Source organism: Sciurus vulgaris, assembly GCF_902686455.1.
Source record: "Sciurus vulgaris genome assembly, chromosome: 16".
In the NCBI taxonomy this organism is placed as follows: Eukaryota; Metazoa; Chordata; class Mammalia; order Rodentia; family Sciuridae; genus Sciurus; species Sciurus vulgaris.
The window spans coordinates 10,499,650-10,517,463 of NC_136477.1; the positions used below are offsets into that span (position 1 = coordinate 10,499,650).

Here is a 17,814-nt window from a genome sequence, read left to right on the forward strand (position 1 = left end):
TTATTTACGTGGTGCTGAGGATCCAACCCAGTGCCTCGCACATGTGAGGCAAGCGCTGTACCACTGAGCCACAAACCCAGCCCCTGTCACAGTGATCTTAATGGGAACCTGATCATTGGCGTAAGAACTTCTGCACATTGCCTGGTCCAGAACTAACCACACAAGATCAGTGTCAAACAGTACATTTTAAAAGTTAATATTATTATTTTTACAGGATTGAGGATAGAACCCAGGCTCTTGCACATGTTAGGAAAGTGCTGTACCACTGAGATAGACTCCATCGTAACTTTTATTTTGAGACAAGTTCCCCTTAAGTTGTCCAGGCTGGCCTCGAACTTGTGATCTTCCTATTTTAGGAATAGCTGGGATTACAGACAGGTGCCAGAGTGCCCAGCTAGCATTACTGTGGTTTAACAGCTCTGTTGCAATATCATTCACATATCATACAATTTGCACATTTGGGGTCTGGATGTGGTTCAGTAATAGAGCACCTGCCTAGTATGGTGAGGCCTTGGGTTCAATCCCTAGCACCACAAAAAAGCAAAAAAATAAATAAATAAATAAAATAAAATAACAATGACAAAGAAAAAAAAACATATATTTAAAGTATCCAATTCTATGGTTTTTAGTGTAATCAGAGTCGGGCAACCACCTCCATGATGAATTTTAGAACATGTTTGTCACTGCAAAATCAAGCCCTGTGCTCAGTTCTCACCCCACCCCCAGCACTTTCCTGAGAACCACCCCTTTGCTTTCTATCTTGATGGATTTGCCTGTTTTGGACATGGCCTAGAAATGAAATCATGCAATACGCGGCCTTCTGTGTCTGGCTTCTTCCACAGAGCTTGATGTATTCAAGGTTCATCCTTGTAGCATAAATAGGTACATCATTCTTTTTAAAAAACCTGCATTGAATTTTAATTTTAATTTTTTTTTGAGATGGGGATCTTTTTTTTTTTTTTAAATCAAGGATTAAAAAGGGGTACATGATCACTGAGCCACATCCTCAGCCCGTTTTTGTATTTTATTTAGAGACAGGGTCTCACTGAGTTGTTTAGGGCCTTGCTGTTCTTGAGGCTGGCTTTGAACTCATGATACTCCTGCCTCAGCCTCTGGAACCACTGAGTTTATAGGTATATACCACCATGTCCGGCTTGAGACAGTGTCTTGTTAAATTACCCAGACTGGTCACAAACTTGAGATCCTCCTCAGTCTCTGAGTAGCTAGAATTTTTATTCCTTTTTTGGCTGAATAATATTCCATTGTATGGATAAATGCCACACATTTTGTTTATCCATTCTAGAGCTGCTGAACATTTGGGTTGTTCCTACTTTTTGCCTACCTTGAATAATGCTCCTATGAACACTTGTGTCTATGTTTTTTATATGCATGAATGTGTGCATGTTTTTTTTATTTCTACTGCATATATACCTTGGAGTGAAATATTGGGTCATATGGTAACTATGGTTAATTTTGGAACTGGGGATTGAACCCAGGGGTGCTTTACCACTGAACTGTATCACCAACCCTTTTAATGCCTTGAGACAGGGTCTCTCTCAATAAGTTGCCCAGGCTGGTCGTGAACTTGCAATCTTCCTGCTTCAGCCTCCCAAATCACTGGGATTACAGACTTGTGCCACTGTGTCTGGCTTTTTTTTTTGGGGGGGGGGGGGGGGGGGGGAGTGCCAGGGACATAGGGATGGAAGCTGGGGCCTCCTGAGTGCTAGGAAAGCGCCCTGTCACTGAGGCATACCTGGGGCATGTGTTTAGCATGGGGGGAGCTGTTTTCCAACACAACCACATTCTTATATTTCCACTAACAATGGGGTAAGGGTTCCAATTTCTGCGCATTTTCCCCAACACTTGTTAATTCCTGTTTTTTGTTTTTTTTTCAATTATAGCCATCAAGTGGGTATGAGATGGTATCTCACCGTGCTTTGAATAGTTCCTACTTTCTGTTAGTATAATCATTGTTGCTGTTCTTGTTGCCATGGGATCTCCCCACATTGCCCAAGTGGGTCTCAAACTCCTGGGCTCAAGTGATCCCAGACTTTGGGGATCCTCCTGAGAAGCTGGAACTACACGTGGTCACTACCACGTCTGGCTACTATTTTTATTATTCATCACACCATCTGCGTAGCAGTTCATTCTTCCTGTCCTCCCCCTGTTCACCACCCTTTATGGCACCTCTTGGTACTCTCTAAAGAAAGTTCCAGCAGCCCAGGTCATTGGCATCTGACTTTCGCCCCCACCCCCAATCTCACCAGTTGCTGCCTCTGACTGAGTGAATCTGGCCAGTGCTCTGTTCCTGGTACACAAGACAGGTAGGCTTTGGAGTCAGATGTGAGTTGGAACCCTGGCTCTAATGATTAAGATAAATGGATTTGCCTGTGTGAGCTTCAGTTTCTTCATCAAGTAAATGAGAATTGCAATTATTATCCTTCTCAATGGATTCAGGGAGACAATTCGTATCCACTCTTTAATGTAATACCTGGCATGAAGTAGGAGCTGCAGTTATAGGGTTTTGTTTAGTTGAAAGTTGTAGAGAAACAAAAACAGCTACTCAATTGAGTTCATTCATAAAAAAAAAAAAAAAAAAAGAAAAAGAAAAAAGAAAAGAAGTGAAGAAAAAAGTAAAAGGAAAGAAGGAAAGGAAAAAGAAAAAGGAAAGAAAACACCAACTCAAAGTGATATGAGAAAGAGAGAAAGCATTTGGCCCGTGAAACTGAACACTTAGAGATGTAGGGATTGGGCTGACTTTAGGCTTGGTTGAATTAAGACGTTTGAATGTGTACTGGGGTATGGTGGAACATGCCTGTAAACCCAGCTACTCTGGAGGCTGAGGCAGAAGGATTGTAAGTTCGAGGCCAGTCTGGCCAATTTAGAATTTAGGGTGTCTCAAAATAAAAATTAAAGAGGGCTGGGGGTGTAGTCCAGTGGTAGAGTGCCCCTGGGTTCAATCCCAGATAACCACACCCCCCACCAAAAAAAAAAAAAAAAAAGGACGTTTCAATGAGGGTTGCGTACAAGAGGTAGAGCTCTTCTGGCATGTGCAAAATCTAGGGTTTGATCCTCCGGGCACACACACACACACACACACACACACACACACACATTTCCAAGGTCGCCAGGAATCTGACTTCCTTAGCCATGAAGTTTCTCTCTGGGCGTCAGTAGGGATCCATTATTCCCACTCAGCAACTCCCAACTGCCAGGTACTGAAATCATTAGCCCCGGTTCACCTCGTATAACCAACCAATCACCTGGCTTGGGGGTGAGAATGCTCTTATTGGCCAGGCTGGCGAGTGTGGGAGGGGTCTTCTCAAGGTCGGTTTGAAAGCTTTTATGTGGGCGATCAGGAATCCCCAAGGCACGGTGGGTTGCGTTTCTGGCTTCTGAGATAGGAAGGCCACGGGGCAGATAAAAGATCAGGGGTTCAGGTTGCGGTTGGTTAGGTTTGAGATGCCTCCAGCCATCGCGTGCTGCCTTTGAGTCACTGGCTGGAAATAAGACATGCACCCACTTGGTATCTTGGTGGCTTGCATTCTTTTTATTGCTTTTATGGAAATGTAATTTCATTTCCCTTTGAAGAATACAACGGAGAATTGTAATTATGAGGTATAATTTCTCCACCTGGAGCTAATTGCCCCCACTGCCTTTATTTGACTTTGCTTTTCTGGCAGTGCCTCTAATTTAACTTTTACATGATCAAATCTGCTAGATAATCTATAGGGAGATTCTGTTTTCCTCTTGGGTACTCTCTACTAGGGAATTCTATCAACTCAGGAGCGATAGAATTGAGCAACATCCCCAGCCTTTTTTTGTTTTTGTTGTTGTTTTTATCTTTTAGTTTGAAACAAGGTCTCACTAAGTTGCTTAGGGCCTTGCTAAGTTGCTGAGACTGGTTTTGAACTTGCAATCCTCCTGCCTCTGCCTCCAGAGCTGCTGGTATTATAGGCGTGCACCACAGCACAAGGTTATGCTCGTGTATTGTTTCTTGTTTTACCTCTTTATTTTGGTGGCGCACATCCTGCAATAGCTTTAACAGAACATGGGAGCAAAAGAAGTAATATTTTTTGAGCCATTCCATCTTCTGAAATGCCTTTACTCATGCTTCACCTTGATCAGTATTTTGAGTGAAAATAGTGCACTAAGTTGAAAATTCTTTTCTGTCAGAGTTTTAAGCCCACAGACCCATAGTCGGTTTGCATCCAGAGGCCTTGAATGTGCTGTTTGTTCTGCTAGGAAGCAATTCTTTCCTTTCCTTTTCTGGCTAATTCTTATTCACCACTTAAATCCCATGGTAGACATTCCTAGTGTAACCAATATTCACTGAATGAAAAACTAGCCTTTTCAATTAGGTGGCTCCCTTGACTAATGCTGGCCATTGAAATGGGGGTCAGGATGACATGCATCACTTCTGGGCACAGCCATTAAAAATCCTAAACATGGGTAGATATGGTGGTACATGCCTGTAATCCCAGCGATTTGGGAGCCTAAGGCAGGAAGATCACAAGTTCAAGGCCAGCCTGCAAACCTGGTAAGACCCTGTTTTAAAATAAAAAAATATAAGGCCTCGAGGTAGAGCATCACTGAATTCAATTCCCAGAACTGAATTTTAAAAAAAAGAAACAAATAAAGGAAAGGAAGTCCTACACATGCTTCTCCACTCTTGTCCCTCTGTATCAATGGAGGCAGTGAATTAGATATGGTATAGTCACAATTTGGTGGCAACCTTATCATCCTGGACCCTTGCATGCATAACTGTGTGGAATTGAGTCCCTGCCAGTTCATGTAAGATGAGCAACATAAGCTAGGAATAAATTTTGATTGGCTTAAACCACTGAGTTTTGGACTTCCTCATTACTGCAGCAAACCTTGACTTTTTCTGTCTGATGCAAAGCCCCACTTAAATGTGGCTTCATCTAAGAAGTCCTACTGGATCAAAGTTCTCAAACTAGTTTACTTTTACCTATTGTAAGCTTGTATTTTCCTATAGAACCATTATTTCAATTGTAACTATGTAATGAGTTCATCATTTATCTCTCAGATCCCACCTGCAAGAACCAAAGGGCAGACCACAGTATCTACAGCTATCACCTGGTGTAGTGTTTGACATAAAGCAATTACTCAGGATACATGGATGGAATGAAAGAATAATTTTACAATCTTTCAACTGAAAAGGCAGCACTGAGAAGAGCTCATTTCTAGAACATTCTGTCACAAAACCCCATAGGTTTTGTTCTGTTTGTTTTGTTTTGTTTCATTTTGTTTTTTAATGCTGGGGATCGAACAGGACTTCCCACATGCTTTGTGTAATAAATGCATAAGAGGCAAGACAGAATGACTCCAAAAAAACAGGGAAAGTTTGACAAGGAAAGTGATCTACTGTGAGAAAGCGCCTACCCACTTATTTATGTTTTCTTTAAGACTGTGCAATTTATTCCAGCAACTGCGCAGGCTGGAGGGATTTCCAGGGCGTGGTTTATTTCACCAAGGGGCATGGGAACTGGGTGGAGATACACGGAAACATTTTTGGAATTGCTGAGAGTCCTGTGATAAAATTCATGGGCACACACCATAGTACAGTCATCAGGAGAAAATCCTACCTTATTGAAAGTTACTCAAGTGGAATTTTGAGTTGGTGTCCCAATGTCATCTGTTTTTCTTTTCTTCTCTCCCCACCCTCATGCTGGGGGAAGGAAGGGAACCTCATGTTTCTTGCATGGTAGGCAAGTGCTCAAATGCTGAGCTACACTTCCATCTACTTTTTAAAAACACATTTACTAGAATATCAAAAATTATTTCTTGGGGCTGGGGTTGTGGCTCAGTGGTAGTGCACTTGCCTAGCATGTGTGAGGCACTGAGTTCGATCCTCAGCACCACATTAAAAAAATAAATAAAATAAAATGACCATGAAAAATAGAAACAAAAATTAAAACTTTAAAAAAAAAATTATTTCTTGTGCTATTTTTCTGCTGGATTATGCTGCCCCAATCTTTTTTGGTCTGGTGGAAATTGTTCATAAAAATAATTTCATAATCTACTCCTTTAAGTTACTGTGTGAATTGGAAGAATCAGAGATGAGAGCCAGGAAGCCAAGGTCTGTGCTGATGGGACTGAACCCCAGGAGGGCAGTGGTAGAAATAAGAATTATAACCACAAAACCAGCTTGGAAGGCTGAGGCAGAAGGATCTCGAGTTCAAAGCCAGCTTCAGCAATTCTGTGAGACCCTGTCTCTAAATAAAATATAAAAAGGGCTGGCAATGTGGCTCAGTGGTTAAGCATCCCTGGGTTCAGTCCCCAGTACCAAACAAACAAAACCCAGTAACAATTCCCACGGTGGTTGCTGAGTGCCAGGTACTGTCCTAAGCTTTTGGCATTATTTGTTTCATCCTTCTTCCAAACCCGGGGAGGTAGGTTTACCCCATTTGGCAGACGCTGAAGCAGAGTCCCTGCTCCAAACCATCTAACTGCATCGACTGCCTGGGTGGTCATGACTAGTTGTTGTGTTACTGCTTTAGGGGGACAGGACAACTGGGGATATAATAGGAAGTAGATTCATAGGTGGTAGAGGCTAGGAGTGCTGGGCTGGCCTCCTGGAGGCTAGAAGCACAGGAGAAAAAGCTTGTGGGGACAAAATCAATACAGTTAGGGTCCCACCAATGCTAGGGATCCTGGCAGACATCTCAGGAAGGATGACAGATGGTGACTAGACTGCACACTGGAGACCGGGGTTCAGGAGGTGAGCTGATATTACAGGGGTCCTCATGGGGAGAGTGAAGGGCGAGGGAAGCAGGTTCCTCCTTAGAGGAGGAACCAGCTGAGGCCACAGTGGGGTGGGAGTAAACCTAGGGAGATCATCACCCCCAAAGCCCGTCTGTCCCTTATGAGGCAATGAGGACCCCTGCCTGGGTGTCAGCTGGGAGGACCCCTAGCCCCATCTCGCCAATGCATGGGCTCTGCAACCCAGCCTTTACCCGCGGGGTCTCCATCTCTTCACCCAGGTCTCCCTGACCCCTGGCTCTGCTTTCTCCTTTAGCCCCTGTTCCTCCTTTTCCCTCCCTTTACCTGTCTCGGCATCATCTTTGTCATCCTCGTCCTCGTCCTCCTCCTCTTCCTCCTCCTCCTTCTCTTCCTCCTCCTCCTCTTCTTTTCTCTCTTCCTCTCTCTCTCTCTTTCTCTCTCTCCCTCTCTCCCCCTCTCCCCCTTTCCTCTTCTCCCCCTCTCTCCCACCCCACCCAGTGCTGGGGATTGAACCCAGGGTCTCCCTTATGCCACCAAGCACTCCCTCTACTGCTGAGCTACACCTCTTCCTCTATTTTGAGATGGGGTCTGGTCTCGCTAAGTTCCCCTGGCTGGCCTTGAACCCGGGCCCTCCTGATCCAGCCCTCCGAGACACTGGAATTACAGGTGTGCACCACCACGGCAGCCATACTACTGTGTTTTTGAGTGTTTATCATGTGCACGGTCATATGTTGAGTACTGAGGACACAGCAGTGACCAAGACAAGGACCTCCCCATCCTGGATCCCACCCACAAGAGGTGAGGACACACGCGTGCATACACTCACTTTATATCTAATATCAGATGCTATGAACTGAAAGTTTGTGTCTCCACAGGAAAAAAATCATGTTTGAACCCTAATCCCTCATGCAATGATACTTGAAGGTTGGGACGCAGGGAGATAACTGGAGGTAGATGAGGTCATGAGTGTGGGGCCCTCATGAGGGGATTAATGCCCTTATAAAAAGAGGAAGACCGATTGAGGGGGCAACTCAGTGTAGAGAACTTGCCGGGTATGCACAGGGCCCTGGGCTCTGTCCCCAACACTGCAAAATGAAGGAAGGAAGGAAAGACAGAAGGCAGTCTCTGCGTGCAGGTACCAAGGAAGAGCATGTGAGGGCACAGTAGGAAGAGGACCCTCACCAAGATCCTCACCAGATTGGGGATCTGATTTTGGACTTCCAGCCTCCAGGACTGTGACCAATAAATGCCTGTTGCTTCAGCCACCCATATCATTTATATGTGTGTGTGTGTGTATGTTATATACTATTCACACACACACACACACACACACACACTGGTGATTGACCCCAGTGGCACTTAACCACATCTCCAGCCCTTTTTCTTTTTGTTTTTTATTTTGAGGCAAGGTCTTACTACATTGCTGAAATTGACTTTGAACTGTTGATCCTCCTGCCTCAGCCTCCTGGGTTGCTGGGATTAGAAGCGTGCCTGGTTCGGTTTATAGTATTTGTGATGGCAGCCCAAGTTGCCAGACAGTGGGATTGTAATGACTGCTCTAAAAAAAAAATAAAACTGGGAAGAGGGAAGAAGGCCAGGGGTATGGGTGGAGCAGAGTTTTGAGAGTGATGAGAATGATTACCCCATGGGGAGTGACATTAGAATCTCTGTGTGTGTGTGTGTGTGTTCCTGGGGATGGAACCCAGGGCATTGCTGGTTCTACCACTGAACTACATTCTCAGTCCCTGGAGGTGATATCTGAATAAAGACCAGAAGGAAGTGAGGAAGAGTCATGCAGTGAAGAGTGGCCCAGGCCGAGGGACGGCAAGTGCAAAGGCCCTGAGGTGGAGCTGCACCTGTCCAGTTTGAGAAAGGAGACAGGTAAGAGTGAATGGAGAGGAGAATAACAGGAGGGAAAGTCGGGAAGGTGACTGCCCTTTAGTGCCCTTTTCACAGCCTACATCCTCATCCAAGTCCTCATCTGACTTCCTTCAGGTGACTAAGGCAGAACACTTGGACTGGCCACTAGAGGTCACACTCTGGGTGGTTCACAGAGTCACCTCATCATCATGCTGTTGGCTCTTGCTGAGCCCTAACTGTCCCTCAAATGCCATGCTAAGCACTTTACGAGGATGAACTCAGCTCATCCTCCAACATCTTTATGACTTAAATGCTTTTGAATTTTTTACAGCTTTACTGAGGCATAATTCAAGTATCATAAACCACACACATTTTGAGTACAATCTGATGAAATCTCACATTAGGAAAACCACCACCACAATGCAGATATTGAACTTGCCCTTTTTTAATCCCTCCCTCTCCCTCCTCCCTATTCCCATCCCCAGGCAACCACTGATCTACCTTCAGGAACTATAATGAGGTTGCATTTGCTCCAGTTTATATTAAATAGAACCAGTGTGTGTGTGGTTTTTTTTTTTTTTTTTTTTTTTTTTACTGAATTCTTTCCCTGGGCATTATTCATATGAAGGTTCTATTTGGCGGCAAGGAGTTGATACCCCTGGTGATGAAAACCAATCAGGGCCGAGTTCCCATTTCCCCAGATGTGAACATTGAACACCGGAGCCGAGGCAAGCGTAGAAAGCAAGTTTTATTTAAAGGACGGAACAGAGATAGACTTCTCCGCAGAGAAGGGGTCGCCAAAGCTGGGTATCCGAGAAAGTGGGGGTGCCCTGTCCCTCTTATACATTTTAGAATTTTTCTGTTCTCTAGCGTCCCCCCTCCATCCTGCCTACTTGCCTCATGATCAAAGTGACTCGTGATCAGAAGGTGGCCCAAAGGTGCAGTGATCCTAGGCCTGGAATGAAGCTGCCCAGGGGTCCAGGCAGGAAGGGAACATTCATTAAGCCCCTGTAGGGAGGATCCTGAAGGCAGGTCACCTTGACAACAGGTGGGGAGGAAGGGTAAGGTCTCTTGATTTCCTTTCCAACCAGGCCCCATGTTCCCGATCAAACCCAATTATTTATTATCTATACTGTCTTTATGCCCCTCCCCCTCAGAGTGTCGGTCAGTGGAAGGGGGTTTCCCTAGCACGAGAGGCCCTGAGTTTCATCCTCAGCATTGAAAAAGAAAGGAGGAGGTGGAGGTGGAGGTAGAGAAGGAGGCGGGGAAAGAGGAGGAGGATGAAGATAAAAAGAAGGGGCTGGGGTTGTGGTTCAGTGGTAGAGCGCTTGCCTAGCATTCCTGGGGCACTGGGTTCAATTCTCAGTACCGCATATATAAGTAAATTAAAAAAAAAAGGTCTACTGACAACTAAAAAAAAATTTTTAAAAAAGGAAAGAAAGATAGATGATTGATTTGTGCGCTAGCAGGTATGCATTGGAGCTCAGAGCCCATTTTGCATATTAAGAAGCAGATGTATAGCCTGGCGCGGTGGCGCAGGTCTGTAATCCCAGCGACTCTGGAGGCTGAGGCAGGAGGATCACGAGTTCAAAGCTAGCCTCAGCAACTCAGTGAGATCCTGTCTCCAAAGAAAATACAAAAAAAAGGGCAAGGGAGGGTTGGGGCTGGGGCTCAGTGGCAGAGCGCTTGCCTAGTATGTGTGAGGTACTGGGTTTGATTCTTAGTACCACATAAAAATAAACAAAGACATTCTGTCCATCTACAACTACATTTTTTTTAAAGGGGGGGCTGGGGATGTGGCTCAGTGGTTAAGAACCCTTGAGTTCAATCCAAAGAAAAGGAAAGAGGAAAGGAAAAGGAAGGAAGAAAGGAGAGAGAGAGACAGGCAGACAGAGAAAGAGAGAAGAAAAGGAAGGAAAGAAAGAGGTACAGCGCCTCGGCTTCAGGCGGGCGGGGCACAAGGTGGGGGGTAACACCCAGATTTGGGCTGAACGGCCCGCCTAGGGGACTTACCCCTTCTAGATTCGTTTATGTGGATACACGTACTCGAATTCTATTTTGCACATGAGGAAACTGGGGCAGAGAGAGGCACGGCTGGTCCGAGGGTCGCACGCAGAAGACTGCCCAGGCTGAGGCGCTGCTGGTCCGGAGCCACCGAGGGCGCTCTGCTGGGAGAGCACGCCCGCAGGTGCGCCCTCTCCCGACGCCCCCGCCCCCAGGACCTCGGAGGGGCGGTCCTGGGGGCGTGTCCGGGGAGGGGCTTCCCTGCTCTGGGGCCTCTGATAAGGGCCAGCAGGGGCTCGCGCGCGCCTGGGCGGCGCGATAAGGCGGGCGTGTGGGGGCTGCGGGGAGGGGCCGGGTCTTCTGGTCCGCGCGCGGCGACCGGGGCCGGGCAGGGGACCGGCAGGGGGCCGGGGCGGGGTGGGGCGTGCGGCCGGGTCACGCCCGCCTCCATCCGGGGGCCTGGGCCGCTAAGATGGCGATGTCCGTAGCAGTGGCGGCGGCTCGCGCCGCGCCCGGGAGCCCAGGGCTAGGGCCGGAGTAGCCCGGTCCCGGGACCCGCGTCCTGGCCGCGGGGCGCCCTGGGGCGCGGCGGCCGCAGCCCCACCCGAATCCTCGGTCTGCCCTCCTGGCGCGTCCATGAACTCGGTGTCGCCGGCCGCCGCGCAGTACCGGAGCGGGAGCCCGGAGGACGCGCGCCGGCCCGAGGGCCGCAGGCCAAGGGTTCCCCGAGTCCCGGACCCCAACGGCCTGGGGCCCTCCGGAGCCAGCGGCCTGGCTCTTGGCTCTCCCGGAGCTGCCCCCGTTGAGCCGGACGAAGTGGACAAGTTCAAGGCCAAGTTTCTGACTGCCTGGAACAACGTCAAGTATGGTGAGGAACGGGACTGAGAGGTCAGGGTTGGAGGGACTCAAGGAAAACCAGATCCCGTCCCTGCCCATTATTCCACCATATGTTTCCATTCTGTGAGTCACCTGTGGGTCTTTGCCAAGCCCAGGGTGGACCTGGTGCAGGTCCAACAGGGAATGTTTCCAAGCCCCGCCCATCCCCCCGTTTGACCTTGGGCAAGCTTCTTTGCTTCCCTAAGCTTCTGTTCCCCACTCCGTAAAATGGGTACAACAATCAGAACTGCTCCAATTCATCCTGAGTTGTTGGTGGACACACATCCAGCTGTTACCGGGGCCCCACCTCCTTGGGAGGATGTTACATGAATTTTCCAGAGCCATCCCTGAGTAAGGAGCTAGGATCATGTCCATTTCACAGATAGGGGAATGGAAGCCCTATTGCTGACAAGCAAGTGCTTGATTTCTCTGGCTACCCCACGTCTCCCCAGGTTGGGCGGTTAAAAGCCGGACCAGCTTTAGCAAGATCTCCAGCATTCACCTCTGTGGACGCCGCTACCGTTTTGAGGGCGAGGGTGAGCATGGGGCTGGGACCAGGGTTGGGGAGGCTTCCAGGGGGGTCCCTGGTGGCAGCTGACAGGTCTGCTTTTGTAGGTGACATCCAGCGTTTCCAGCGAGACTTTGTGTCCCGCCTGTGGCTTACTTACCGCAGGGACTTTCCACCCCTGGCTGGGGGCTGCCTGACCTCTGATTGTGGCTGGGGATGCATGTTACGCAGTGGCCAGATGATGCTGGCCCAGGGCCTGCTACTGCATTTCCTGCCCAGAGGTGAGCCTGTGGGGGAAGGGGTGTACTAGTAGTACAATGCCAACCATGTGTCAGCAGTGTTACAACTGTTTGCAGACTGTTTAAAGCCATGTTAGAATGGTATGTTAAGTAATTAATTTTAGGGAGTGTGAGAGTTGTTTGTAAAGTAAGAGTTTCAGGAGCCAGGTGCAGTGGTGCACACTTGTAGTCTGAGCTACTTGGAAGGCTGGAGTAGGAGAATGGAAAGTTCTGGGCCAACCTGGGCAACTTAATAAGACCCTATCTCAAAATAAAATTTAAAAAAAAGGACTAGGGTGTAGCTCAGTAGTAGGATGCTTGTCTAGCATGTGTGAGGCCCTGGGTTCCATCTCCAGTACCACCAGAAAAAAAAAAAAAAAAAAGAAAGGGAGAAAGAAATGGAGTTTCAGGCATGTGAAAATTGTAGTTAAATTTGTGGTTCTCAGAAGTATTAGAATTGTGTGTAAACTATGAATAAATGGGAACTGTGTCCCTCCATACACACACTAGCACTGTTTGACTATGTACTCCATCCCCACCAGACTGGAGATGGGCCGAGGGCACAGGCTTGCTTCACTCTGAGCTGTCAGGGGTGGCCTCTCCCAGCCAGTACCGTGGGCCTGCCCGCTGGATGTCCCCACACTGGGCTCAGGGCACCCCTGAGCTGGAACAGGAACGTCGGCACCGGCAGATTGTGTCCTGGTTTGCTGACAACCCCCGGGCCCCTTTCGGCCTACATCGGCTGGTGGAGCTGGGACAGAGCTCAGGCAAGAAGGCGGGTGACTGGTATGGGCCATCGCTGGTGGCACACATCCTCAGGTGAGGACAGCCGCAGGGAACATGGGAGCTACTAGGTACACCCAGGAACTCAGACCTTCCCTTCTACCCCTAGGAAAGCTGTGGAGAGCTGCTCAGAGGTCACCCGCCTAGTAGTGTATGTTTCTCAGGACTGCACAGGTAAGGGGCTAGGAGCCAGGGTCATGGGGGTTTAGCTTGAGCCAGTCATTGCCTTAACTGCCCCTTAGTACTCGCCTTTTTCAGAGGCTGCAAAAAGTTCTGGGGTACAGGAACACTTGGGAAGAATTCTAGACCCATGGCCTCAGAGATATAGAGTCCCTTTCCTCTGCCTCTTTCTGGAACCAGGAGAGGAAACTTCAGGGTCTTCACCTTGAGTGATAGAGTCATAAGGTTCTCTCTCTCCTGTCCCATTCACTCTTGCTGTAGAACTGTTATAACATTTGGAGGTCTGGTCTCCTCTGCCGCAGAGCTGTCTTGAGGATTCACCGAATCAATAATACAAGTACAGCACTTAGAGCAGGCTTTTCACTAAATATTCACTAAATAGTAGCTATTATTATAATTTCCTACAACCTTCCAAATCAGTTTAAAAAGGGTCTTGATGGGTACACTATGGTTTCCTATCAGGGCATCTACATAACCTATAAGTTTTTGTGAAAATTGTGGGTGTTTGGGACAAGATTGGATTTTCAGAGAATGGGGACTCAAAAAGGTTTGAGTCCACTTGCTGGGAGCCAGAAAAGGGGCCCTACAAAAAAGAGAAGGAGATTGGGAATGAGCAAACAGTGGATTCATGGAGGAGGGACCCACAGGGCCAAAGAGCCTGGTGCTCCCATTTCCATATAGGCAAACCACGGTGCTGTGTCACTGGGGACCAGGCCAGTTTGGTACTTGGAGGAGGGGCTGCTTTCTGGCTTTATGATCTTGATCTCCGGGCCTTAGTTGCCCTCTCTGTTAAATGGAGATATCCACATTTGCCTGGAGGTCCCAGGACTGTCTGGCACTTCTGGAGGGCACTAGAAATTTTTTGCTGACAGTGACAGTATTGTTTACCAAGAGGTTGCACAGATAAGGTTGGGCCTCTGGGGTTTGAGGGCCTGAAGGGTAGGTAGGAAGGTGACCTACAGCTGCCCTGTCATATCCCCCACACACCCTAGTTTATAAGGCGGATGTGGCACGCCTGGTGGCCAGGCCGGACCCTGCAGCTGAGTGGAAGTCTGTGGTCATCCTGGTGCCTGTGCGACTGGGTGGTGAGACACTCAACCCCGTGTACGTGCCCTGCGTGAAGGTAGGTTTGGACAGATTCCAGCATCTCCACCTGAGAGCCTTCCAACCTTTTTAGCTTGGGTTAGGATCACACTTGGTGTCCCCTTCATCCCTTCATCCTTTTTTTTCAGTAGTCATGGGGCACCTCCTGTGTGCCACTTGCAGTCCTGGGTGCCAAGATCCAAGGATGAACAGACAGGCAGAAATTCTGAATGTGCCCAGTGGAGACAGATGTGCTCTGAGAAGAATGACCTGTGATTAAGTTAGAGGGTGGGGTGGGGTTCAGTGGGAGAGCACATGTTAATAGCACACCAAAAAAAAGAAAAAGTTGGCACTGTTCTCTGAACTCTAAAGGGCAGGGAGCTACCCCAACACAGGGTACACGGGTGGCCATGGAGCACAGGAAAGCCCCTGTCCAGGCTAGAAGCACATGAGGAACCAGGGAAGTGGTCTAGGCAAAAGGAACAGCAGGACCACGACCCAGAAGCTGGAAAAACCCAGATGCATTTGTACTTGAATTCTCCCCATAGCCCACAAGGCCCTGAACCATTTGTTCCTGTCACCTCCGTGAACTCTCCGCACACTAGTCACTCACTCTGCTTTGGTCACATGGGCCTCCTCACTGTCTTCACAATGCCCCTGCCTCTGGCCCTCTGCACTTGTTCCCACTGCCTGGAGGGCGTTTTTTCCTAGCCATGCTATTGCTGCCCTCCCTCAGCTTCCCCAGGTCCTTGCTGAGACCTCACTTCTCAAGGAGGCCTCTCCTGACTTCCCTGTTTAAAAGCACAAAGTCTGCCCCACACGGTGGCACACACTTGTAATCTCAGTGACCCTGGGGGCAGAGTCAAGAGGATCACAAGTTCAAGTCTCTATTTTTTTTGGCGGGGGGGGGAGGGGGGGGAGCAGTTGAACTCAGGGATACTCCACCGCTGAGCCACATCCCAGCCCTAGTTTGCATTTAGTTGCTTAGCATCTCACTGTTGCTGAGGCGGGCTTTGAACTCACCATCTTCCTGTCTCAGCCTCCCAAGCTGCTGGGATTGCAGGTGTGCGCCACCACGTCCTGCCCAAGTTTAAGTCTTGTCTGACAACTTATTGAGACTGTCTCAAAAAAATTTTTAAAGGGCTGTATCTGTAGTTGAGTGGTAGAGTGCCCCTGGGTTCAATCCTCAGTACTATAATAAATAAAATTGCAAAGTCTGGTGCTTGACTTGTAGCTCAATGGTAAAGCACTTACCTAGTACGTGCAAGGCGCTGGGGTCAATCCCAAACACAGAGAAAAATAAGTAAATAAAATTGCAAGCCACCTTCCCTCTATCCTTTTCCATAATGTAATTACCTATAATAAGTAATTCTTCATCTTCCTTGTCCATTTCCCACCCTAGAATATCGGCTCCATGAGGGCAGGGTGTGTTCATTTGACCATGGCTACTCCCACAGGGTTTAGCACAGGACTGGGTTTACATCTGCTAGGTGTCTGCTAAGGGTTTGAGTGATTGCCTGACGCCACCTGCCTCTGCTTCTCCCCCCCCCCCCGCCCCCGCCCTTTAGGAGCTACTGCGGTCAGAACTGTGCTTAGGCATCATGGGGGGCAAGCCACGACACTCACTGTACTTCATCGGCTACCAGGGTAGGCCTTGCCCCACCATGCCCTTCCCCACCTCCTTGCCCTTCCCCTGCTCACGTATGCCCCCTGCAGATGACTTCCTACTCTACCTGGACCCCCACTACTGCCAGCCAACAGTGGATGTCAGCCAGGCTGATTTTCCCCTGGAGGTGAGTTGGTTTCCCCAGGGTAGGGCTGGAGTTATGGAGAGGGAGTTGGGGCCCCCTAAACCTCCTTCATCTTTCTGTCCCAGTCTTTCCATTGTACCTCACCCCGCAAGATGGCCTTCGCCAAGATGGACCCTAGCTGTACTGTGGGGTTCTATGCTGGAGACCGAAAGGAGTTTGAGACGCTCTGCTCAGAGCTAACTAGGGTGAGCAAGAGGAATGGTGGGAGGCAAGGGTAGGACTTGGGTTAAAAGAACAGAGACCTGAGTTCAGTAGACCTGGGGGTGCAGGCTGAGCGTTACAATCTAGAAAATGTAAAGAATATCTTCCTCAGGCCAGATGTGGTGATGCATGTTTGCAATCCTGGTGACTTGGGAGGCTGAGGCAGGATCACACAAATTGAAGGCCAGCATTAGCAACTTAGTAAGGTCCTAAGGAACTTCTTTGAGACCCTGTCTCAAAAGAAAAAATAAAAAGAGCAGAGGATGTAGCTCTGTGGCAAAGTACCCCTGGGTTTAAAAAAAAAAAAAACAAAAAAACACAAAAATCGACCTCTGACAGCAGGTGGTGGCTCATGGCTATAATCCCAGCTCTTCAGGGACTAAGGCGGAGGATCAGAAGTTAGAGCAGCCTGGGCAAAGTGGCAAGACCCTGTCTTAAAGGGTTGAGGATGTAGTTCTGCAGGGGAGTGCTTGCCTAGCATGTGCAAGGGCCTGGGTTCCTTCCACCCCTGGAATGCTGAGAGGAAAAATCTGGCAAAGATTACGGTGTCCACAAGACAGAAAAGTCCCAGCTTTTGATGAGCAAGATGGGGTGTGAAGGAAAAGGCTTGGGGCATTGCTGCCTTGGGGACAGCACCAGTTTTAAGTGGCAGGACCTGTCTCTTGGCTCTGTAGTACCTTTATTGACATAAGATGGCCACCAGTCCTGCTGGGTATCCCAACCCCGGTTCATCGGAAGGGGTACTCCGTTTTTGCAGCAGCTCCCACAGATATCCCAAAGCAATGCTCATTGTTCATAACTGGCCTGACCTTTGCCCTCGATGTGTGGCCACTGGGCTGGGGGAATGGTCACTGTTGGAGGACAAGCTTCTCACCTCTCAACAGGTCCTCAGCTCCTCTTCGGCCACAGAACGGTACCCCATGTTCACCCTGGCCGAGGGCCATGCTCAGGACCACAGCCTGGATGACCTCTGCTCCCAGCTTTCCCAGCCAGCCACTCTGCGCCTCCCTCGCACAGGGCGCCTCCTCAAGGCCAAGCGTCCAAGCTCCGAGGACTTTGTGTTTTTATAATGGGATGGGGGGGAAAAGATGCAAGACTATTTATTTTTTTATTTATGTCATCTTGGGCATGGGATCTAGAACTCCAGTGATAGGATTTCCCATTCTCACCCTCTCCACCAACCCAGCTGAGACCTGTCTAGGAGTCCACGGGGCTGGGGCTACTGAAGCAGGGGATGAGCCCCAGGCAGCCCACCTCCTGCCAGCTGAGTCCTCCTCACAGGCAGCGAGTGAGAGGACTCCCGGGCACTCACTCAGGGCCTGACTCAAGTACTGTAGTTTGCACTGGACCAGCTGTGCCCCTCGTGTTCCCAAAGCTCCCCGTTAGGGGAACTTTGGCTGCTGGGGGATAATAAAGCTGCTGAACTTGAACATGGAAATGGCTGGACTCAGCATTCACTGCAAGGGGATGGAGGGTCCAGGGT

The 17,814-nt window shown here is 48.8% G+C and overlaps 1 protein-coding gene across 5 annotated transcripts; it reads left to right on the top strand.

The window, feature by feature from the left end:
• Nucleotides 1-11,021: 11,021 nt before the first annotated feature.
• On the top strand, nucleotides 11,022-17,761 carry ATG4D (autophagy related 4D cysteine peptidase). 5 transcript variants are annotated; one of them, XM_079114706.1, is made up of 10 exons: nucleotides 11,025-11,479; nucleotides 11,940-12,023; nucleotides 12,103-12,276; nucleotides 12,816-13,092; nucleotides 13,166-13,230; nucleotides 14,229-14,359; nucleotides 15,888-15,966; nucleotides 16,036-16,112; nucleotides 16,196-16,315; nucleotides 17,216-17,761. In XM_079114706.1, the coding sequence occupies exons 1-10, from the start codon at nucleotides 11,248-11,250 to the stop codon at nucleotides 17,399-17,401; spliced, it is 1,425 nt and encodes a 474-aa protein (XP_078970832.1). In that variant the 5' UTR covers nucleotides 11,025-11,247; the 3' UTR covers nucleotides 17,402-17,761. The 5 variants fall into 5 exon arrangements, with proteins under 5 accessions (XP_078970835.1, XP_078970833.1, XP_078970834.1 ...); XM_079114709.1 differs by lacking the exons at nucleotides 15,888-15,966; nucleotides 17,216-17,761 and adding an exon at nucleotides 16,674-17,195 and having other exon boundaries at nucleotides 11,022-11,479; XM_079114707.1 differs by lacking the exon at nucleotides 17,216-17,761 and adding an exon at nucleotides 16,674-17,193 and having other exon boundaries at nucleotides 11,022-11,479; nucleotides 15,888-16,112.
• The last annotated feature ends 53 nt before the right edge of the window (nucleotides 17,762-17,814 follow it).